Here is a 23,226-nt window from a genome sequence, read left to right as displayed (position 1 = left end):
GAATGACCAGTTGGGCTTTTCAGATCTTCTATTAGGTTCTTGGGCCAGCTCATTTGTGCTGTTTATTTTTGGATTTGCCTGGAAAGGAGCCTGGCCCATTTTAGATATATATTTCTCCAACCTGAAACAAAAAAAAATGGAGGATTGTCCAAGGTCTTTATTGTTGTTGTTCATGTCCTTTAAAATCTAAGATCATAAGATGGACCAGACAGATTTATATGATCCAAGCATGATCTTTGACCTCACTGAACTACTCTACTTTATAGGAATTCAAGTACCATTACTTTTTTTTCTCTCCCCTCCCTACGTACTAGTTAAGTATTACCTCTCTTTTAAATATATAAGACGTTTTGAGAGGCTAAACTAGATTACCAAAAAAGGTTAAAATGCTTATTTAGGTAACAGAGTTAGTAGCGTCTATTCTCGCAATTCACGTGTGTTTTTAAGTGGTAAATCATGTGTGTTTTATTGTGCAACATCCAAACACCTCGTCCAGACAACTCTTGTGTTGTATTATTCATGCAGGATATTTCAATCTCATACTATTTACATCCTTCGATTCCAAATGGCTTTTCCATGTTAACGGGCATATAAGTTTTGTCCTAAGTAAAAAAAAAGCATGCCCAAGTCTATAGAAACAAATAAACGTCTATGGTACCAAATCAATACTAGAATATCCAACATGAAATATATTTCTGTGATGTATTTTTGTGTTATTTTCATAAATTGACATGGTAAAGCTTTAAAATGTTTGTCTTACAAAAAGTTTATATGCACTATATTTTAGACACGAGGAAAGTCGTTTTCTCCCTTGAAAATATGCAGGCACTTTATTAAGTTTTTTCATCTGTCTTTCCCCCGTTTCAAAATCGTTGCATTTTTTACGTTGGCTATTATTTTGATGTTATTTATGAAAAGGGCTTTAGTGTTCCAGATCTATGTGTACAATAAGGTCTCGAATTATTTTATTGTTTTTACGAGGTTGAATTACCAATATAATCTTCTTTTCATATGGTCACCGGTTTCACTGTCAGAGGAGATAACGAACAAAATGCTTGCCGGATGGGTTATTCAAAATAAGACTTGTCGGATGGGTTATTCAAGGGTTCAGCGCGCCAGGAGGCCAGGACCCAGGAGGCAGCAGGAGCCCCCACCGTCCGATAGCCCCACGAGCCAACCGAGTTCGCCAGTCCCACCTGTAAGTGACAGAGTAGATAACCTGGCCGCGCTTTCTGGAACCACCCACCACCCCCCCCCCCCCCCCCCCACACGCGCGAACCGACCGCACCATACGTCCACGAGACCACAACACACCCGGCAGCCAAACCGAGCGGAAACGACCCCCCTCCCCCCCCTCTCTCTCTCTATCTCCCGCCGCGTTCCCCCGCAATCCAATCGGCGGCGCCCGTACTCCGGCGCCCAATCCGAGCCACCAGAGCCCGATTCGAGCGGTCCCAGCAAGGAATCGGAGGGATTCGCGGCCGGCGGAGGCCGGAGCTGCCCAGGATGATGGCCGGGTTCACGGGGAAGAGGAAGGAGCTGGAGCAGGTGGTCGACGGGCTCTCCGACTTCTCCCTCGCCGGCCCCGCCGCCAAGTACCGCAGGCTGGTGAGCGTCTTCGCTCGCCGTCCCGCAGCATTACCTTAACCGTTTCCGCGCGCGCGATTTTGCTTGCTTCCGTGACGCGCTCCGTGTCTGCTGTGTGTGCAAGTTTGCTAAGCTTCAGAGAAGCGTGGTTGACCTGCATGTTGATGCTTACGGTGCAGTTTATGCTGGGATCTGTTCGTTTAGCTTCAGGTTTCTGCGGTTTGGTTTAGGTGTTTGTTCGTAGCTTGCATGTGCAGGTGGGCGGTTGGTCGGAGTAGCTGTTTGATTGCTGTATGTGCTTGTTAGGTTTGCTACTAGCTTGGCGGAGTACATTGGTGCACTTTGGGTGCTAGACTTGTAGCAGTCAGTGATTCATGTGTATTTTGGGTGGCATCCACTTCGGTTGGTTGGTTGCATGATGTCGTGTTTCAACTGTATTTTGACTTCTTTTTTTGAGAAGTATGGTGATTGCATCGCTTAATTGGTTGTCATGAGTCATGACATATCTTCAACACATTCGTGCACTAGGTTGGGCTGCTCTATGGTATCTGCATGCGGTTTGATGGAATCTATGTATGATGAATCTTGTGGAAAAGATGGTTTCTAGATGAATAGGCCTGCTTGCAATGCCATGCTACTGTATTGTACGTAGTTACAAACCCCGAGAAATGAAATAGTGTGATGGCAGCACTCCTTGGATTGCACTTAAGTTCATATCTATGCTTATTAATTTCTCTATGCTAGTCTGCCATACCCATGGGCTGTTTCAGTGGGTATGTATAAAGCACTCGTGTTCAAATTTTTTTTGAAAAGTACTCGTGTTCAATTGCTTGATGGAGTAGATGTTATGGAGGTTCATCCAGCATCATGTGCAGTTTCTGCACTATTTTCTCATTACTGCTTTAACCCATATTAGTTTACTCGACAGGCTCTGTCAGTTTGCTCCCTAGTAAATATTTGGGTAGCAGAATCGTCTTTTCTTACTGCTCTTTGAAGGAACTATGCAATCAACCACATCTTTTATGGTTCAACACATTTCATTGGAATGTCTTATTGTTTGTGTGCAGTTATGGAAACAGTTTGATAACAGTGTTCTTGTCATCTAGTAAATGGTTCTTCATGTATGCATTTACCAATGTTTGTCCTGTGTTGATATCCAAGGTGTTTGTCCATTATATATGAGCTTCAGTACTTACACATTTGTTCAGATATTCTGCCTAACGCATATAGTACTTTCTTGCTTTCACTTTGATTAGAAATATTAACAGTGCAAGTAAATAAATATTGCTTTCTTGCTTTCACTTTGATTACCAGTGGTAGCAGTGCAAGTAAACAAATTACTTTAGGAAAGATCTATGAATGTTGCATTTGTCATTGCTTGTGTATAAATGCGCAGTAGTTTTTTGTTGCTGCAAAATGTATCTGGAAATTCCCTGAAGCTGTTATGTTTTGCTGAATAAATGTTGCTTATTATTTGAAGGACCCTGGTCTCCCACCTATTTTGGAAGAAGAACCACCTGCTCCTTCCATCCAATTTCAACACGAGATGATGAGAGGGGAAATGAATAATGGTGTTACCGTGCCCATTGTGGAGGATATGATAGAAGGTGCCATGCCAACTCATCTGTCCAGTGAGGACAGGGCACTTGTTTTATACAAGCCAGTAAATAGCCCTGCCCTCATTGGTCCTAGTATCTCAAACCCTTCAATCATAGTCAGTTCAGACTTGATCCGTGGTCTAAAGAGTAAGTTGAATATGACCAAACTTTTCATCATATTTGGAATTTGGCTTTTGCTGCATGTTTACTATTTTGAACACTGGAGATTGAAAATGTCATAGATAAGCCCGGTTCTTGTGTTCACATTCTTAAGCATAAGTGTTACATGCATACCGTAATGGATAGCTTGTGGAATTGGAAGGATTAGTGGAAAATTGATAGGATCTGGGACTAGGATTAGATAAATTGGGGAAGGTTTTCTCTCTGATCTTGCTTCTCAGGGCCAAACTCATCCCAATGTCCTCCCAAGACCTGTGTGGCAGCTTGGTCCCTTTTTGCTATCCCATGGAGAGCCCATAACAGTAAGATACCGTGGCACGGAATGACCAATGATGGCATATGCAAGTCTGTGTCAGAATTGCAAACACCCTAATGTTTAGTTGTACTTGTACCCTGCGGCTATTACAGACAAACATAACTGGGTTCCTAGATACATGTCCTATTTTATGTGCTGTTTCATCGTATGTGCATTGCTTTTTGCTGTACCATATATGCCCAATGATTTTGGAAGATAAAAAAATGCTTAATTATGAACGGGGCAGCACGTGCTACATTAGGGTACATTTGTGTACTGTTGCACATCATGATGTGCTTAGGATGGGTTTTCTTTTCTCAGTGTTATAGTTGTGCTCTTGTTTGCCCCCTACTGTGCAAAATTGTATCCACATTGTGTAGTCCAATGCAATACTTGTCAACAATTATCTTGCTCCTTTTGTTTTCTTTGGTTCTGTTGTCTATACTTTGAGACAACCTTCACCGTTTGCGAGTCCAATCATATTTTTCTAGTTGTCTATTTTATTAGTACATGGTAGTATGGTACCTGATCATTTTCTCTCTGATCATTTTCCTTCTCCTCTCTCAGGTCAAGCTTTCAATCCAAGGAACTGTCATGGGCTGGAGGACAATTCCCCTGAACGCAGCAATTGCCTGGCCTTAGTTCCTTGGGCACCACCAGTAATTGCAACGGCATCCAATTGGTCTGCTTCCCAACCAGAAAACACAGAAATTTTTGAAGAGCCAATGGATGCTGATGAAACGGAAGTTACTTCTATGGACTTCGAAGAAGCGCCTCAAGCAATTGCTACTGGAATCAGCGGCGAGAACCTTCAGCAGTGGCAGCAGCACTGTTTGACCCCACCATCGCTGCCGAACCCGTCAGCGCCTGTTATGTGGTCATGGTGACTCTGGTGACATTGCTCCCCTGACTGCATGTTTTACTCACACGAAGGATGAAGAAATCCTATAGTTGGCCTCCACTAGAAGTGGCTGGTTGATTTAGTTGGCTTGTGAAATTGTTGCTATGTGCATAATAGCACCTCCTAGCATAGTGCTGACCTTCACACGGTGATAGACTTTTGTGTTAGAACTCATGCCCTGTTACAGTACTGTCAGTGGACATTTTGTGTTAGAAACAGCCCTGCTAGTATCGGCGTCAGATTAATCTGATCTGGTGTGATGGGTGCAACATATTAGTGCCTTTGAGAGGCTATTGTTACAAACTACGGAGTAGTAGCTTATAATTAGTGACAGTATGGGAGCTCAATGGGCTACTGATAGTGGTGTTCGGTTGTCTTTGTTAAGCCAGTACTCCCTCAATGGGCTACTTATAATTGGTGACAGTATGGGAGCTCAGTGGGCTACTGATAGTGATAGTATGGGAGCTCAATGACTCGGGTTCTGTGTTCTGACAGACAGTTAGCCATGATGGCGTTTTTCTAAAGAAAAAGACCGTGTTTGATGTCCGGTCGGAATCACAGCGTAGTTCGGACCGATCCATGCAAGAGCTACAAATCCGCGGGACGTACCGCGTACGACGCATTACGTGTTCGCTCGGACTCTTTTGGCCGAGGACTGATCTCGTAGATCGGGCGCAGATTAAGCCGCAAACCCAACAAATCAATTAGCGCAAACCCCCGTCGCCGTCGCCGCGTGGGTGAAGTGAACGCATGCCGCCGCTTCGACGGGGCCGCTCCGCCGCCTGGACGCCATACGCCAGCGGGTGGCTGCGTCTCATCGGCCGGCGCCGGCGGCGGATCATCAGGAGCCGAGAAGACGACTACAGAGACGCATGCCCCGCGACGGCTCTGCCCGTCGACGTCCTGGCGGGGATCATCTCCCGCCGTCCCGCGCGTCCTCCTCCGCCGCCGACGCGTCACGCCTGGCCGCCACGTGCCCGCGCTGGGCGCACGCCGTGGCCCGTCTGCCGCTCCCTCCCGCTCTCCCCAGGCCGCTTCCTCCCCAACCTCGCCCTCGGCTTTTTCCACAGCCCTCCGGTGGACAATGGGAGCCGCCGCGCTTGGTCCCGACGGAGTCCGCCTCGCGTCTTGTGCAAGGCAGTCTCAGCCTCGACGACGCGCTCCTGGACCGCGCCCGGCCCGTGGCGTCCCGCAACCTCCTGCAGCTCCGCCGCGTGTCCCGCGGTGACGGGCTCACCCTGGCCGTGTGCAACCCGCGCTCTTGGGCGCCGACTGCCCCGGGCACTACTACAACTACGCATGCGCGATCCTCACGGGCGACGACCTTGATGACGACCATGGCTCTGTTGTCCTAGCCGCCTTCTTCCGCGTGCTCCTCGTCTACAACCGCCGCAGCTTCACCGCCCTGCGTTCCTGTTCCTCCGACAACGGCGGCGGCTGCAGCTGGGGCCCGGTGCCAAGATAAGCGCGCGGACAATGCGGCTGCTCTGCTCTTCGCCAGCCGTCGTCGTCCGCGGCGTCGCCTACTGGCCCACGACACGTGCATCGTCTCCGTGCCATGCAGCATGAAACACATCTACGCGGAGGACCGGCTGCTGGGCGTGTCCCCGGACAGGACGTGCCTCGCCTACATCTCCATCTCCTTCGTCGCCAACGCGCGCTTGGCCATCCACGTCGAGACCCACTACTACAGGCTCCACGATGTCGTCGTCGCCGCCGCCCCCCATCGGCGTCAGTGGGTGGAGAGGCGGCGGGAGGACTCGATCAACCCGGCGGAGCTCGGGGTGGCCAGGACGACGGCGCTCAAGCTGCGGTGGTTCGGGGAGAGGAGCGGCACGATGCTCTTCACCGTCGGGGAAGGAGGGGGATGCACCGCGCAGGGCGCCTTCACGCTCAACCTTGCCACGAGGCGGCTCAAGAAGCTCGTGGACGGCGCCCATTTGTGGTCAAAGTCTTGTCTTAATGAAAGCTAATGTGTCATTCTTTAAGCAGCGGAGGGAGTAATACTAAGAACCCTGGTCTTTCCTCCATGCTTGTTCATCTTGTGACACGTGAGAAATCTACTGCATTATAATCATGATTATTATTTTTCTTTTCTCACTACTGACGCTTTGAGATTAGTTTTATAGGCTAATCTATGCAAGTGGCATATCATGGAAAGGGTTTCTCGAGAGACCTGGTCTCTTAGGATATAAAATTAGATTTGTTGGTCGACGAGGCGGTACGATGACGGGCACGGAGGGTTTTATGTGGACGAAACGTGATGGTAATATTTAGAATATAATTGATTTCATGGAGCTAAGTATGGAAATTACTCCCCCGCTATTCACAAAGGTTGGCGTATTTTGTTTCGTTAAGACAAGCTTTTGACCAACAATTACTCTATTAATATCTAAGTTATATGATATGAAACCATGATCATTAGCAAGAACTTTTAAAGACGAATCCATTTATATTAATTTCATGTATGAAAAAACACATATCAATGGAGTTTTCATTGGTCAAAACCTTGTCTTAATGAAACAAAATACGCTAACTTTTGTGAAATGGAGGGAGTAGATTTGCTGCTAGTCAACGAGGCAGTACGACGACGGGCATGGTGGGGAGGCAGCGGCCGACCGACGCCCGAACACAGGGGGTACCAAATTGACTCATCACTCGTCTCGCTCTTCCTAACGGTGGTATTAATATTTTGTTGCCAATTTTTTTACGGTGATTCTAAGTGGGACACGTGCCCCACTTGGTCTTATCGTGCGGCGCGTGATGTAGTCCGTTCAATCAGTTTCCTCGCGTCCTCCTTTCTTCCTCTTTTGTTTTTCTTCCGACGGCGCATTTTCTCTCTGTCTGCACTTCTCCTCCCCATTGGAGCAGGGCGTGCTGAGTGCTGACTCTAAATCCTGAGCAGCTAGCGCGTGGTGGCTCCCAAATCTCGAGCGACGCGGCCACGACGCCGGAGCAGGGTGCAGTGGCTCCCAGAGCCCGAGCAGCGCGGCGGCGAGGGCGGGGCGGCGGCGTCAGTTCCCAAATCCCGAGCAGCACGGCCGCAACGGCGAAGCAGGGCGGGGCGGAGGTGGAGGAGAAGGCTGCGGCGGTGGCGCCTTCGTCTCGCCCAATGGCGGCGCTCTGTGAAGCTGATCATTTGCACCACCCGACGGACGGCTTCGCTGAGGCATCCAAGAGACCACGTCCATGCGCGACGGCGGCCTGATGAGAGCATCGCTGGCATCCTTTGTTCCTCCTCGAGGACGGGCACCACGGCGGCGCCTAGCGGTTTGCGGTAGCCAAATAGTATCTGCTATGTGCTTTCATCTCAGCCTGTTGTTCTATGAAAAGTGTGGATAAGACCCTATGTGTGGACGTGATTATGCATGGTGACCAGTATTTGCTAGCCGGTCTTGCTAGCATTCGGATCATGCCAACGATTTAGGTTCGCTGTTGTACAACAGATCATTAACGCTTTATTATACATATCATATTATTTAGTCATAATTGTCCTGCACTAACTAGTTATGATATGTTGTTCAGTTGTTATATTATTTACACCTGGTCATTAGTTTATTTTGATTTTGATGACATATTGATTACAGTGACAAGTACTAATATTTAACATGGCAAGTAGGTACAGTATATCTGGCAAGTGTGCATACTTAATCTAGCGAGTAGAGACAATTAAGCCGGCAAGTATGCACACTTGATCTGACAAGCAGGCACACTTAACCTGAAAAGTAGGCATATTTAACATGGCAAGTAAAGGACAATTAACATGGCAAGTACGCACATTTTACCTAAATATCTATAGTTAACCGGGCAAGTATGCACAATTAACATGCAAGTGGACAAAATTAATCCGGCAAGCAGGCACAACTAACCTGGCGAGTACCTACAATTAATCTGGCAAGTAAGCACGTTTAACCTGGCAACTATGCACGACTAAGCCAACAAGCATGCAAAATTAATCTGGCAAGTACCTACAGTTAATCTGTCAAGTAAATACGTTTAACCTAGCAACTATGCATAATTAACACGACAAGCAACCAAAATTAATCTGACAAGCAGGCATAGTTAACCTGGCAAGTAGGCATGATTAACATGGCAAGTATGTGTGGACAAGACGGTAAATATGTGTGGATACGCTGGTAAGTAGGGACGGATAATTTCACAAATAGGCAAGGCTAGCCGGTAAGTACACATGGATAAAATGGTGAGTATGTATGTAAGCATGTTAACCGTGCTTGCTTGCCAGGTAAATAAGTAGTTTAGTTTGCATGGATAGACCGACAAATAGACATAGTTAACCCGGCAAGTATGCACAATTAAACTGGCAAGTGGTCACATTTAACCCAGCAAGTAGGCACATTTAACCTGGCAATCATGCATAGTTAATCTGGCAAGTAGACACAATTAAACTGACAAGTACACTTGGACGAGCTAGTGAGCATGTGTGGATATGCTGCCGGTAAGTAGGGACGAATAATCTGGCAGGTAAGCACGGCTAAGTCGGTAACTACATGGGCATAAACTGGTATTACGTAGGCATGTATAATTGGTTTAGTATGTACGGATAAACCGACAAATACAATAATTAACCTGGCAAGTAGACACAAATAACATGGCAATTAGGCAACGTTAGCCTGACAAGTATGTGTAGGCAAGTAGGTGTGAATAAGACATTAAATAGTCATGATAATTTAGCAAGTAGGCACAAATAATCTGACAATTAGACACCACTGACTCCAATTGGGGGTTGTTATAATTTCGTGATACATGTGAAAGTGACGCTGCGTTTTAAAAACCGTGATATGTATTGATGAATTTCTACGTTCAAAATCAATCAGCTTTTTTTTTGAGCGAAGAAAAATCAATCAGTTTGGAGTGGGCTGTGCTGCTAGTGCTAGTGGGCTTGTGCTGCAGGTTTGCGTGGGCGGGCGGGCGTGCACGGGCGCATGGGCTGCGCTGGCACGAGCGGGACGCAAGCGGAGCTCGCGCGGGAACGCGCCGCGGGCGAGGCCTAGGTGGGGCACGCCGTTGGGTAGCTTTGTCTTTTTTTTATTGTCTGACTAAAGGGTATGTTTGGATTGTTATCTAACGGTGGTCATGACCAAAAATTTCTTTGTTTGGATGATTACAAATTATTTGGCAATTTCCTTTAGCCAACTCTAGTTTTTCTTTTCCTTTTTCCTTAAAAAACTATAAAAAAAAATTTAGATAAAAATTGGCCAACTCATCGCAAACAAAACCATTGCTCATTGCTTCGTATTTAGGTAGCCATTTTTTTTAGAGGAGGAAGCCAAATTTTAATGTGACAAGTTTAAAGTTTGGGCTCAAACCAGATACACCTTTGGACCCAAACAGACCACACCGACTAAAACTGCAGGCCCAATGGGTCAACGGACTAACACAAGCATTTTTATTGATGTATATAAATACAAGAGCATTACCGATTTTCTTTTTCCCTCTCCCTCCCCTGTCTTTCGGCTTCCGTACGGTTGCGATGGAAAACCACATACGCCTTCTGGACCGAGACATCGGGACTACCTGCTCCCCCAATGAATTTTGTTCCATCTGCCACCGCTCCATCTGCGCCGGCGGCTCCCATTGTCCGCCGGAAGCCGAGGGAGAGAGAGAGAGTATCCGTTGGGATATGCAGGAATCATTGCTGCAGATAAACCGGAGATCCTTATCTCTTTCCTCCGCCCCTCCCATAATGTTGCGCGAATCGACTCCACAGTGTTACGAGTTGTTTGTCGAGCACCCGTGCACGAAGGAGCCATCCAGACCCAGCAGATTTGCGAGCAAAAAAGGATAAGCCAATGGCACAACAAACCGGGCATTGAAACCGGGCGGATAGAACCAAACGTCCACGCCCCGCTCTCTCCGTCTTCTTCACCCCGTCCCGATGAGCGAGACCCACGCCCGCCGACTTATAAGAAAGGCCCCGATCAGGATCAGCCGACTCATCAGTCCCAGCGCAAAACAAACAAAAAAAAGCAGCCCCGCAGGAAGCGGGGGAGGGTTTTGGGGGCGGAGCAGAGGTCAATCGCGCGTACCTGCGGCTAGCTGCGCGCAACGCGGAGGAGGATGAGTGCTCCGGGAGGCGGCGATGAGGCGGCGGCGCCGCCGCACCTTGTCTTCGCCTACTACATCACCGGCCACGGCTTCGGCCACGCCACCCGCGCCCTCGAGGTCCGACTCCCATCTCCTCTCCCTCCCTCTCCGCCGCCCCCTCCTCGTCTCTGTTCTGTTCCGTTTGGTGACTGAGGCCCCTGGTTGTCTCGATTGATTCCGGATTGCAGGTGGTGAGGCACCTGATCGGGGCCGGCCACGACGTGCACGTGGTCACGGCCGCGCCGGAGTTCGTCTTCACCACCGAGATCGACTCCCCCAGGCTCCACCTCCGCAGGGTCCTGCTCGACTGCGGCGCCGTCCAGGCCGACGCGCTCACCGTCGACCGCCTCGCCTCCCTCGAGAAGGTCCGGTCCGACCCAACTACCCAACCCCTCACCGGTGCTCTGTCGTTTGTTTCCCTACCCACGCCTTGCTTGCTTGTGGCCAATTACTGACTGTACGGCGGTGGATGCGGCAATGCAGTACCATCAGACGGCCGTGGTGCCCCGCGAGGCGATCCTCAGGACTGAAGTGGACTGGCTCAACTCCATCAAGGCCGACCTAGTGGTACTTATTTATTTTATTCCCGGGACGCATTGCCAGTTGATTTCTAGTAACTGTTATTATCTGGGTCTCCGTGAATTCTTACTTGCAGCATCTGATGCGAATGCGGTGTTCAATTTGTGCAGGTTTCGGATGTAGTCCCTGTGGCGTGTAGGGCGGCTGCAGATGCTGGCATTCGCTCCGTGTGCGTCACCAATTTCAGGCGAGTTGTTTCCTTTGCTTGCGTCATTCTTGGTGTCACAATGATCATGATGGTGTATAAAGGACCTGGGAGTCAGTTAACTTCAAATTTATCTGAAGTACTTCTGAATTTTAAGTAAATTGTCTTGGGGCTCTGCACAGACGTTATCTGCTACAGTATATGTTATTAAACCACAAAAGTCTTCAGCTCTGAATAATGCTTTACAACACTAAGACCTTTGATTTTGTTAACTTTTACTTTTAGCTGAAACTGACTACCTATATACTTTTATTTTGAGTTTCCTGACAGACTGACATATAGAAATATGACGATCTTTATTTCTCATACGCTATTTGCAGTTGGGACTTCATTTATGCAGAGTATGTTGTAGCAGCTGGACATCATCATCGCTCAATTGTGTGGCAGGTACCTTTGCTAACAGACTTGGTTCTTTCTCGTAACACATGCTGACACCACATGGGTGGGGGGAGGTGTAGCAAGCAGGACAAATCTGCTAAATTTAGTATAAAGTGTTCTACCTTTAGGATAAGATCTTGGATAGGTGCAGTTTGCTATTAAATGCATTGTTTCTTAGTTGGTTGGTACTAAATTCCAAAAACCATCCGCTTATCATAGCAAATTTCTTCAAAATTTAGTGCAGAACTGGAAATACATCTTTATACTGTATGCATGTAATTCTTGTTCTCTCTTTCAGATTGTGCCATTCACTGTGTACTTATGTAACCTGATAATTATTATATCTGTTTATTAACCATGTACACATGTTGACAATCTCTGTAGATAGCAGAGGATTACTCACACTGTGAATTCTTACTGCGACTTCCTGGATACTGCCCTAGTATGTCCGTGCACATAAGTGATGATATTTCCAAAGATCTTATATCTTGATTTACAGTTCTCATGAATAAAAGCAATCAATTCTATCTTCCACAGTGCCTGCTTTCCGTGATGTCATTGATGTGCCTCTTGTGGTGAGAAGATTGCACAAATCTAGATCCGAGGTCTGTATGATTCTGCTGGAGAATGTTGTCCTACAAAACCAATCTTCGTTTCTAACTTCTAATTTTCATATATTAGGTGCGAAAGGAACTAGGAATTGCGGATGATGTTAAGGTGGTCATTTTTAACTTTGGAGGACAGGTGAGCCATTAACTAACCAGGACATTTTGTTTTCTTATATGTATGTTGATCTTCAGTTTATTTAGTTTAACTGATGGCAGGTAATCACACATATCAGTTAAAACTGATCTGTGTTTTTGGATTTAGTTTAATATTAATGTCATTGTCATGGTACTGTTTGCTTCTCCAGCCAGCAGGATGGAAACTGAAGAGAGAGTGGTTGCCTGATGGTTGGCTTTGTTTGGTATGTTCTGTTTGACGACAATTAATTTCCCCCTTTCAATGCCTTGCCAACATTGCTAGCCAATATTATGCTATTTGCTGACAGGTCTGTGGTGCATCTGATACTCAAGAGCTTCCTCCAAATTACATTAAGCTTGCAAAGGATGCCTACACACCAGATTTAATGGCAGCATCTGACTGCATGCTTGGTAAACACAATTAGTTCGTATTAAGGGTTATTTTTGTGTTTTTTCTGTTTTTGCTAGACAATATAATAAATCTGGTGGTTCTCTGATGTAGGAAAAATTGGATATGGTACCGTGAGCGAGGCTTTGGCATACAAGCTTCCGTTCGTATTTGTTCGTAGAGATTATTTCAATGAAGAGCCTTTTTTGCGGAATATGCTTGAGGTTGAAACATCTCTGAGCAACGTCTTAACTAATCTGTATAGACCTGCCATTCAAGTAGCCTGACATGCTGTCCTCTTTTGTTTCTAAAAAACAGCATTATCAGTGTGGCATTGAGATGATACGGAGGGATTTACTTACTGGACACTGGAAACCTTATCTGCAACGTGCTTTAACACTTCAGCCCCGCTATGATGGTCCAATAAATGGTGGTGAGGTAATCTACTTTCAGTTCCTTAGACATGAGCTTTGTTAATATTATTTGCCAACTCAATTTAGTAATTATGTTGATGGTTCTCTTTCCACGAAACAACCTGAGATAGTTTGTTGTACTACATGATCAATTAGATATAAGGAGCATTTAAATAGCATCACAGTCAGTTCTTCTAATAAATCAGTAAGCAGCTGTTAAGGGTATATGAGGGTGGCACTCGGATGTGTGAGGAATAGCCCCCAAGTGCATGAGGGTGGTGTACGAATATGTAAGGCATCCAGCTACCACCCTGACACATTCGGGTACCCCTCAAATACTCTTAACAGCAGCAACTTTTTTTAAAAAAAATGTTAGAAAGGAGCAACTTGATGTCCCATCTCCTGTTATCCTTGAGTCAAATAGATAGAACTGCAGTTCACTAATTATTTGGATTCCATTTCAAGGGACCTTTTATAGTACATTCTAAGTTTTTAATTGTTCATTCAGGTGGCTGCACATATCCTCCAGGATACTGCTGTTGGGAAGAAGTATATTTCCGGTAAGGTGAGTGATTTCATACTAAAATTTCCTTGCTTTGCATTAAACAAAACTAGCATCGATTGTCCTAATACTTGTTAAACTCTAGAAGTTCAACAGTAAATTCCCTGTGTGGAATTAAGGACTTCTCATGGGACTAACTTGGAATATTTCTTTGGTGCTTCAGAAATTTTAAACCCTATAAACTTTGATAAACAATTATCAGTCCTTATTTTATCAACCTCACCTGTTGCAATTCATGCAATTGTAGTTGAGCGGGGCAAGACGATTACGTGATGCCATAGTGCTTGGATATCAACTACAAAGGGCTCCAGGGCGAGATGTAGGAATTCCTGATTGGTATTCTCTCTCTGAGAAAGAAATCGGTGTTCGCCCAGCACCCACACCTCATAAGATTAATGGAAGTGCAGAATCGTATGTTCACATTTACTTTTACCCCCCTTCATATCATTTGCAGTTTCTCCAAGAGTGTACATCATTCTGTTCTCATTCAAATATCTTCACATTTTTGTCAGATCTTTTGAGGACTTCGAGATACTCCATGGGGATATGCAAGGATTAACTGATACGATGGCTTTCTTGACGAGTTTATCCGGACTTGTTGGAAGTGATCCAAGGAGTCCCGAGAAGCAATCCCGAGAGAGGACTGCTGCTTCTGTGCTCTTTGACTTGGAGGTACACAATTTTGTCTGTCCAGTCTCTGAATAGTGAATTATGAACCTTGTACCAAGTTCTGCTTTTCTCTATACTAGACTAGACATAATGCAAAAGTTAGAACCATGTCTGATGAGGCACTGTTCATTTTATTTTTCAAGCAGTGAAAAATATATTACCGAATGAGATTCATAAGCAATATTAATGTGATTTGTTCTACTGCAGGAAGAAATATATGTTGCAAGAGCACCTGGACGATTAGATGTCATGGGTGGTATTGCAGATTATTCAGGAAGTCTTGTATTGCAGGTAAGCGTAAAATAATTTATTTTAGCAATGCTTGCATGTCAAACGAAGATATTCAAATAAATTTCAGTATTTACAGATTCTTACATTCTGCATTTATTTTGCTTTTAGTTTGTTCCTCCTCCTATCTCTAGCATCCTCACGGGGTTTGTCCTGGACTCCTGTGTGCATTGTGACATTATGTGCTGACACACACTATCTCAGAATGCATGCTTGCTGCGTAGCGATTACGTCATTCGTCTTCGTTGGTTAATTTAGGTTTCTTCCTTCTCCTCCACAACGAATTGGTTATAGCAGATTGCTTGTCTTATTTGATATGTACCAGCATTCTACTTTTCTTATGAAGAACCAACTTCTAGGGAATTAATTCAATATACTTATGAAGTAAATTAAATGGAAGGGTGTTATTTTCTTTGGCATGTCTGATTGTTTTGTCCAATTACTAGATGCCCATCCGAGAGGCCTGTCATGTTGCTATTCAGAGAAGCAATCCTATCAAGCAGAAGCTATGGAAGCATACTGAGTCTAGACAGCTAGCAAATGGAGCAGTGCCAGTGTTACAAATTGTATGTTATTATCAAATCCATAATCTCTTTTATCTTCTTTTCTTGCACATAGTCATGGGCACGAAGAAGTTTTTTCACCTTTATTTTGTTTATATTTCATTGCATAACTGCAATCGATGTAGCATGTTTAGTTTCATTCTTTTTATCCGGTGGCATGCTCTCACATAGAGCAGACAGCCAAAGTAGATATGTAATGCTTTGACTGGGTGCTTCAATTTTTTTGTGCAGGTATCATTTGGCTCTGAATTGAGTAATCGTGCACCGACCTTTGATATGGACCTGTCTGATTTTATGGATGGTGAAAAACCAATATCCTATGATAGGGCCAAAGAATATTTCTCACAGGACCCATCCCAGAAGTAAGAAACATACTTAGTTTTCCTCTGTAAATGATACCTTCCCATGTGTGTTCTTAATTCTTATTGACATCTCTTCTATCTCAGATGGGCTGCCTATGTTGCTGGAACAGTTCTTGTGCTGATGACTGAACTAGGTGTGCAGTTCACAGACAGCATGAGCATTCTGGTCGGTATTTAGTACGACCTTTCTGTTATTTTTCATCAAAATCAAATCCAATTTTAAAATATGTAAAAATTTCATCTCCTTATCTCCTATGTCAAATTGGGGAGATATGACCTTTAGCTCTTCATAAGAAAAGGAAATTGTTTAGTGATCAGACATCTTGCTTTCACATTTTACTTTTCAACAATATATTGATAGGTTGAGTTTTCTTTGACTATACATACATGTAAGGCTGTAAGCCTGTAACTGGACTGTTAATATGGGTCTTTTATTTTAAATTCTTATTTGAATTTTCAGGTTTCTTCGTCTGTTCCTGAAGGCAAAGGTGTCTCTTCTTCTGCATCAGTGGAGGTTGCTACCATGTCTGCTATTGCTGCTGTCTATGGTTGGTAACTGAGTACGATAATATTTGTTGCTCCAAGAAAATGGTTTATAGCATAGAGCCATGGACCATGCTCCTATGGAATGTTCCTAGTTTTGTTAACTTTAGTTGAATTCCCAAGTTCTAATGCAGTACTGGCCGGTTCACATTTAACTTCAGTGAACATGGTAACTGACATAATGCATATGCTTTTCTTTCATGTAGGCTTAAACATTGCTCCAAGGGATCTTGCTATACTCTGTCAAAAGGTACAGTAGAAATAAATAAAAGTTGCCCCTTGGTGGATTCAACCTGTTTTGCGTGCAATCATCACTTAATTTTCTGTCGAAGTGAATCATTTGTTGGTGAACAATTACGCAGGTTGAGAATCACATCGTTGGAGCTCCTTGTGGGGTAATGGACCAAATGACATCTGCTTGCGGAGAAGCTAACAAACTTCTTGCAATGGTTTGCCAGGTTAGTGAGGGTTATCATGTTCCATTAGCTGGTTGATTAGAACCATTCGTATAAGCTCTATGCTTGCTGTATTTATTTTGTCAATTTGGTGCAGCCTGCAGAAGTGAAAGAATTGGTTAGCATTCCAACTCATATACGGTTTTGGGGTCTTGACTCTGGGATAAGACATAGGTAGATCTTGTCCTGAGTCTGTTTGGTGCTTGAGCTGACTTAACCAATGACGTGGAACTAACTGCACTCGCCTTTGTATTGTGTAGTGTTGGTGGCACTGATTATGGATCTGTGAGGGTAGGCACCTATATGGGGCGCAAAATGATTAAGTGTGCTGCATCAGACCTACTTCTGCAATCGTTCCCATCTACTCCTATGCAATTGGGCGACACAAACTCTGACGGATATGAAGAGCATGGTGTGGATCTTCTGAAATCCGAAGCTTCACTGGAGTATTTATGCAACTTACCACCTCATAGGTCTGATTTCTTCTCTGAAAATTGACAGAAAACTTGTATGCTTCTGCATTGTTATTCCATGTTTTGTGGTTTCGTATTCTAATTCTTCTACTTCAGATACGAAGCTGCCTATGCAAGAGATATTCCTGAGATAATTACCGGGGGTGCATTTTTGGAGAAATACGGAGATCATAATGATGCAGTAACAGTTGTTGATGCAAAAAGATCTTACAGTGTGAAGGCTCCTACTAGACATCCCATATACGAGAACTTCCGTGTTGAGGTTTGGTATCTTAAAACAACCATATTAACGTTTTTAAGATGTCAGAACACAGGAGCATTTGATATATGCTGCACAGGAAGAGGCATTCTTGTTTTATTTGAAGTTTGATAACATCAAAGCTAGCTCATATAAAACTTACGACCATAACATGATTTTACTTTAAAAGAGCTTATCTGCTATGTAGGCCTTCAAAGCACTGTTAACAGCAGCCAAAACAGACGAGCAACTTTCAGCTCTTGGAGAGCTTATGTATCAGGTAAATTTCATCCACTTTGGCACTCAAGTCCTCTGCAACTGTGGAGCTCATTAGTGAACAAATATCAAAATGTAAAATCTGCAATTGTGGCAATACTGTTGACCTTTTAGTTTTTTACCTGATTGCAGTGTCACTACAGCTACAATGCTTGCGGGCTTGGTTCTGATGGGACCGATAGGCTAGTTAACCTAGTACAAGAAATTCAGCACAGGAAATCCACATCACAAAATGGAGGTCCTAGTCTATTTGGTGCAAAGATCACTGGTGGAGGTTCTGGTGGTTCGGTTTGTGTAATTGGGAAAAATTGCCTGAAAAGTAGTGATGAGATTTTTGAGGTAAGTTTCTAAAAAATGTTTCCTCCCATTTGTAAGCGTGTCAATGACAATCATGGTGGTTCCAATTCACCATAATATTAGTATACTTGGAATGCTAATTCATACTTGTTGTTGTTCGGTTTTTTCAGATTCAGAAAAGATACAAAGCAGCCACTGGGTATCTGCCGATTGTTTTCGAGGGCTCATCTCCTGGTGCTGGCAAATTTGGATACCTGAAGATTCGATGGCGGTCTACATAAAATCTGCCTCACTGCAAACATTTGTCAAGAACCATGGTATAGGTTGTTCACATCGAACGCGATGACACATCAGGCTACCAATACGTCAAAGATACTGGTGTAGTAATGGTACAATTTATACAATAATGGCAACAATCTGGCGTAGCCTTGCTGAGGAAGTGGCTGGCTTGCTCTGCAATATGTAAAAGCATGATTCTGATCAAATGGAATGTCAATAGGGCAAATAAAATACGTAGTACTAGTAGTGTAGTAGTAGTGGGTAACCACTTGATTGGTCCTGGAACTTTCTATATGTATGAAGTAGCTCAGTAGATATCTACCAAGAACATTGCTGAATTTGCGTGATGTGTTCTAGTTTTTTCACCCATGGTGCAGACAGAGACCAGCACAAGCTTGTGACAGAATGTGAACTGAGTTTACTTAGCTTATGTCAAACTCGTTAGGATCAATGAGCTGCTTAAGAGTAAGTATAGCATAACTAGCTCCTGAGCTGAGATAGTTTCATTGGCGCAACTCGTCTGGGTATTCGTGGTTTTGTTGGTGCGGAACGCCGGACCCTGTTCGTCTCAGCGGAATCTGGGGAATAAAATTTCGCACATACTAAAGGAAGCTATTTCTCGTTAAATTGATATGCTCATGTCCTTGGTATTGGGCAATATATATTCCAACACTTCCCTGCACGTTGATCTAGGACGTCGGAGTGATGTAGGCTGCAACTACTTTTTATTAATAGTACTGTAGTTGCATTCGGTCTGTAGAAAACAAATCAATCGATTCCCTGGTAATCATATTGACTTTTTTCTTTTTTTAGGAAAATGAGCATTAGGGCATCTCCAACAAGCCGTTACTTAGGTTGTTACACAAAGTATCAACCCCTCCACAGGTGGTTTCTTCATCTTGTAACTAGTACTTCAAAAGTATTTATAATTTATTATAGCCGGTGTCACAAAAGTATGATGCAAGTAACAACTCTTGCTCCAATACTGACTTAGTTCTTGGTATGCGTGTAGTATCAGTTTCTTTAGGAAAAAACCGCTACTTCATCTTCTCTCTTCGTTTTGTTTTCACATCATCAAAATCTGACATGTCATCATCTAAGTAACAGCCGAGTCACCTTGTTGGAGATGCCCTTACGCTCAACATCTATTTTGTCCATAGGAATGAGATATTGCCACCCCATCATAATCTTGTATTGTTCTGTTTTCCTATGTTTTACTCTTCTTCGTTTTCAAACCGAAAGAGCTATTAGGTTTTTTTCCACGAGGTTTCACCTAATGTCAAGAATCCTAAAATATTTACCAATTTGAAAATAATTTTTAAAAATTTAGCATTTCCATTTCTCTCAACGAATTATACACGTAGGGAAAAAATCTGTAAAATTCTTAAAACCGAATGAGCCACGCTAGAAAATAAACAAAACATTCTGCACGACTTTCGGCGTCAAAACACCCCATCAGGCCATCACCGATCCTCGTGACCTCATCCCTCTAATAATCAAATCCTGGCAATCAATTTTCCAGCAAAGTCGATCGACCCCTCTCCGGCTCTCCCCACCCGGCGACCCCGATGGCGCCGCCGCCAACCTCCCACCCAGGAGCACCGCCGCAGCCGCCGTTCCTCCAAGTCCCGGACGAGCTCCTCCAGGACATCTTCCTCCGTCTCCCCACGGCCGCCGACCTCGCCCGCGCCTCCTCGGCCTGCGCCGCCTTCCGCCGCGTCATCGCCGACCACAAGTTCCTCCGCTGCTACCGCGACCTCCACCCACCGCCTCTCGTCGGCTTCATAGGCAGGTCCTTCATACCAGCGCAGCCGCCGCACCCCTCCGCCGCCGCCGCCAGGGCCTTCGCCGGCATCGACTTCTCCTGCTCCTCCTTCCTCCCCTCCACTGCCGGCCGTCGCTGGCGTCAAGCTGACTTCTTCCAAGGACGCGCCCTCCTCGCCAGCCTCCCGGTCGAAGAAAAAGGCGGCAGGAAGATCCTCGTGGGCCCTCAGGTGTTGGACTCCGATTACCGCGAGTTTTTGGTCAGGGACCTCGCTGTCTGCGACCCTGTGCACCGCCGCTACGTGCTGCTGCCTGCCGTCCCCGCCGACCTAGCCGCGCTCATCCGTAAACCGGACCTCCTGGACATGGAGACTTTCCTTGCTCCCGGGGAGGATGACGAGGATCCCTTATCATTTAGAGTGATGTGCTTGGCGCAATGCAGAATGAATCTGGTCCTCCTCGCCTTCTCCTCCTCTTTGGGTGGACACTGGCGTGCTCTTACGTTTGACAGATTGAGTACTCAGGCAGTGGCTTCACTTGTACGATATGAGCCTGGGCTCTCGGATCGTCAATACGTCCATGGATGCTTTTGTTGGCAATTGCGTTTCCCCAACAAGTTGCTTGTGCTTGATGTGCGTGTGATGGAGTTCTCTCTTGTTGACTTCACACCTGAACAACGAAATAGCCGTTTTGTCATTGTTGAGGCAGCAGAAGGAATGCTTGGGATGCTCAGTATATGCAATCGTGTTGACAGTGAAGATGGCGAATATTGGCTCCCGTATTCCGTTCTAAGAAATAACCGATGGCAGTCAGAGAAGGTCATCCCATTGCCGATAAGGCGTTGGTATCTGATGGGTGTAGCTGGAGGATACCTGCTTTTACAAACGACGTACACCACATCTTCACAAGAGCAGTTAAATATTGGATATTTTTCGGTGGAAATCAAGACGTTGCAGGTCGAGTTGTTCGCTGGGCTTAGCAGACCCATCTTTCATGGTCGACTATATGCTGGCTTCCCACCATCATTGTGTGCCCCAACTATATGATGTGGTAAGCGTATAATCTTATTCTTTTCTTACTCATATTCTGGATTCAGCCAAGTTATATTGTGCTCAGCATTTGCCCTGTAGTGCCATGATTGCAGAGTCATAGTTAATTAGTGTTATATGTTGTTGGTGTTCTTTTGATAATGTAATGCATAGTTTATCTGTGCAATTGGAAGCTTATTGAACTTTGGAAGGCAACAAATATTTATTTCTAATCTTGTGAACATCATATAATCTTTGTATGACTGCTGGGCTAAGAGATGGAAGCAATTTCACTGCTATTGTTCTAGTAATCCATAGTTGACGTTGGGCTCTGTTCCTGAGTTACTTATTTTATTTAGTTAGTTCTCACCCATTGGCTTGAACTAGCTCCTTCTGCAAATGACCGTGAGTGGTTTTGATGAGCATGTTCAAATCCTTTCCAATTGATGGTCTTAGTCAATATATTTATATTTTTGTTGTTAACCTGTATATGAGTAAAATTTGTGAAAGTACAACAGTCCAATGTTTCTGCTCCAAACAGAAGTTGTGGAACCAATGATGTAGCTCCGTCAGCCCCATGATGGCAATCCACTACAGGTTACTCCACAAATCACTAGAATAAAATACAGATAGTTCAACTAGTGGTAGCCACACAGATCACTGTAGATTGCCCTAGTCAATTTAGTGGAACAGCTGGTTTTTGGTTGTGTGTCGATTTACTGCATTTGAATGGCTAAACAGAAAGGAGGAGGTCACATATAGTGTGCTAGTAATAATAGGAGTAAGGATATTATTGTTATTATTACTTTCTGCTGATTTGTACAAGTAACTTTATTCTTATAGCCATACAATAAAACAGAAGTTGTGTACATGGATGCACCACTGAGCTTTGCTTTTGTTTCCCTGGTCTGAATGTATTTAATCAGGTTCCTTATGTTGCTGTATGATACCCTTTCTTCAGCTACACCTGTTTTAGCCTTATCCTTGTCTCCTCTGCATCTCTGCCTCTTCAAGCTACTCAGCTCTTGCATCTGAATAAACTTGTTTCCTTCTTTAAATAAATTGGTTTCCTGTGCTCAGCTAGCACATTCTTATCGTGTAAACTGTAGGCTGCTTAATAATACGCACACATGGAAACTTCAGCCTGTGGCTTCGTGCCATATGCACAACAGGATGTTTGCAAAGTAAATATTTGAAGTCTTGTTTCCTGATTTTTAGGTTCTTTTCATGTAATTCATTGTTACTGTCCAATGTGGTAGGTACGGAGGTACCTCTTTGTTAATCCAGTGTCAACTTCATGCATCACATGCAGCCATTGATCTATCTGATGCTTGTTAAGTATACTTGGTAGCCTGGTATTCCTTTCGCTGCCTTGTTCATATTTAAGGTTCATATTGTTTCATCTATGCACAGATGATGATGCCATGTCAAAAAGAGTTGATATTGCTGAGCGCATTGTGGCCTTGGAAGAGAAAATGGTGCACGGATTGGATGTATTCCCTTGCTATCCAATCAGAGACGATGGACGTGCCTCTAGCTACTTCATAGTAGTTGATAAATCTGCTTGTTTCAGTTAGCTAAGATATGATGTGTGTGTGCTGTGCTATCCTCGCATACAAGTTTTCTTCTCCCAGTTACAACATTTGAAGTGTATTCCAATTTCTGAACTTTTAGGTACTTGCCGTTTACAAACCATTGAAACTCTGAATATTTTTGTTACTTCAATGTCAATGTCTAAAAGAAACAATGTATGCATTACTGAATGAAACGATTTGGTTTGGTTACCAAATACTTGCATGTCTTAGTTTAAAGACTAAATTGTTGATTCATTAGGCATAAGGACGCTGAGCGGGAAAAGAAAGGGAGAAAAAGCATTTCTGGTGCAAACCGGCAGCGCAGTTTAGCAGTCAAGGGGATGTTACTCTTCATGGTGGGGAGCAAACATGAAACGAAAAAACCGCAAAGCTAGCAATGCAACGGCATTATGCATGACAGAAATTGTCAGTTTTCACAACCATTCAGGGCATGTATCATGTATGGAAAACTCAAATTATCTC

General features: G+C 44.5%; 3 protein-coding genes across 4 annotated transcripts; all 3 read left to right on the top strand.

The window, feature by feature from the left end:
- The first annotated feature begins 1,287 nt into the window (after window positions 1-1,287).
- LOC100828914 lies at window positions 1,288-5,017 on the top strand. The gene is made up of 3 exons (XM_003574476.4): window positions 1,288-1,608; window positions 3,068-3,332; window positions 4,228-5,017. Exons 1-3 carry the CDS (start codon window positions 1,507-1,509, stop codon window positions 4,545-4,547), a joined length of 687 nt encoding a protein of 228 aa, XP_003574524.1. The 5' UTR covers window positions 1,288-1,506; the 3' UTR covers window positions 4,548-5,017.
- A 5,372-nt stretch (window positions 5,018-10,389) lies between these two features.
- LOC100827295 (L-arabinokinase) lies at window positions 10,390-18,807 on the top strand. The gene is made up of 28 exons (XM_003574471.4): window positions 10,390-10,744; window positions 10,855-11,031; window positions 11,150-11,233; window positions 11,356-11,432; window positions 11,771-11,837; window positions 12,213-12,270; window positions 12,366-12,433; window positions 12,510-12,572; window positions 12,742-12,795; window positions 12,880-12,982; window positions 13,074-13,183; window positions 13,278-13,397; window positions 13,881-13,937; window positions 14,182-14,345; window positions 14,447-14,606; window positions 14,811-14,894; window positions 15,338-15,457; window positions 15,686-15,816; window positions 15,901-15,982; window positions 16,277-16,364; window positions 16,566-16,609; window positions 16,722-16,817; window positions 16,912-16,988; window positions 17,075-17,287; window positions 17,384-17,549; window positions 17,734-17,805; window positions 17,934-18,140; window positions 18,269-18,807. Exons 1-28 carry the CDS (start codon window positions 10,640-10,642, stop codon window positions 18,377-18,379), a joined length of 2,958 nt encoding a protein of 985 aa, XP_003574519.1. The 5' UTR covers window positions 10,390-10,639; the 3' UTR covers window positions 18,380-18,807.
- Window positions 18,808-19,852: 1,045 nt separating this feature from the next.
- LOC100821012 lies at window positions 19,853-22,958 on the top strand. 2 transcript variants are annotated; one of them, XM_024460849.1, is made up of 2 exons: window positions 19,853-21,191; window positions 22,429-22,576. In XM_024460849.1, exon 1 carries the CDS (start codon window positions 19,946-19,948, stop codon window positions 21,185-21,187), a length of 1,242 nt encoding a protein of 413 aa, XP_024316617.1. In that variant the 5' UTR covers window positions 19,853-19,945; the 3' UTR covers window positions 21,188-21,191; window positions 22,429-22,576. The 2 variants fall into 2 exon arrangements, with proteins under 2 accessions (XP_024316617.1, XP_003570917.1); XM_003570869.4 differs by lacking the exon at window positions 22,429-22,576 and adding an exon at window positions 22,583-22,958 and having other exon boundaries at window positions 19,855-21,191.
- Window positions 22,959-23,226: the final 268 nt, after the last annotated feature.

Source organism: Brachypodium distachyon, chromosome 3 (assembly GCF_000005505.3).
Source record: "Brachypodium distachyon strain Bd21 chromosome 3, Brachypodium_distachyon_v3.0, whole genome shotgun sequence".
Classification (NCBI taxonomy): domain Eukaryota; kingdom Viridiplantae; phylum Streptophyta; class Magnoliopsida; order Poales; family Poaceae; genus Brachypodium; species Brachypodium distachyon.
Note: the sequence above shows the minus strand (reverse complement) of the source record. Positions and strands in the feature narration are given on the sequence as shown.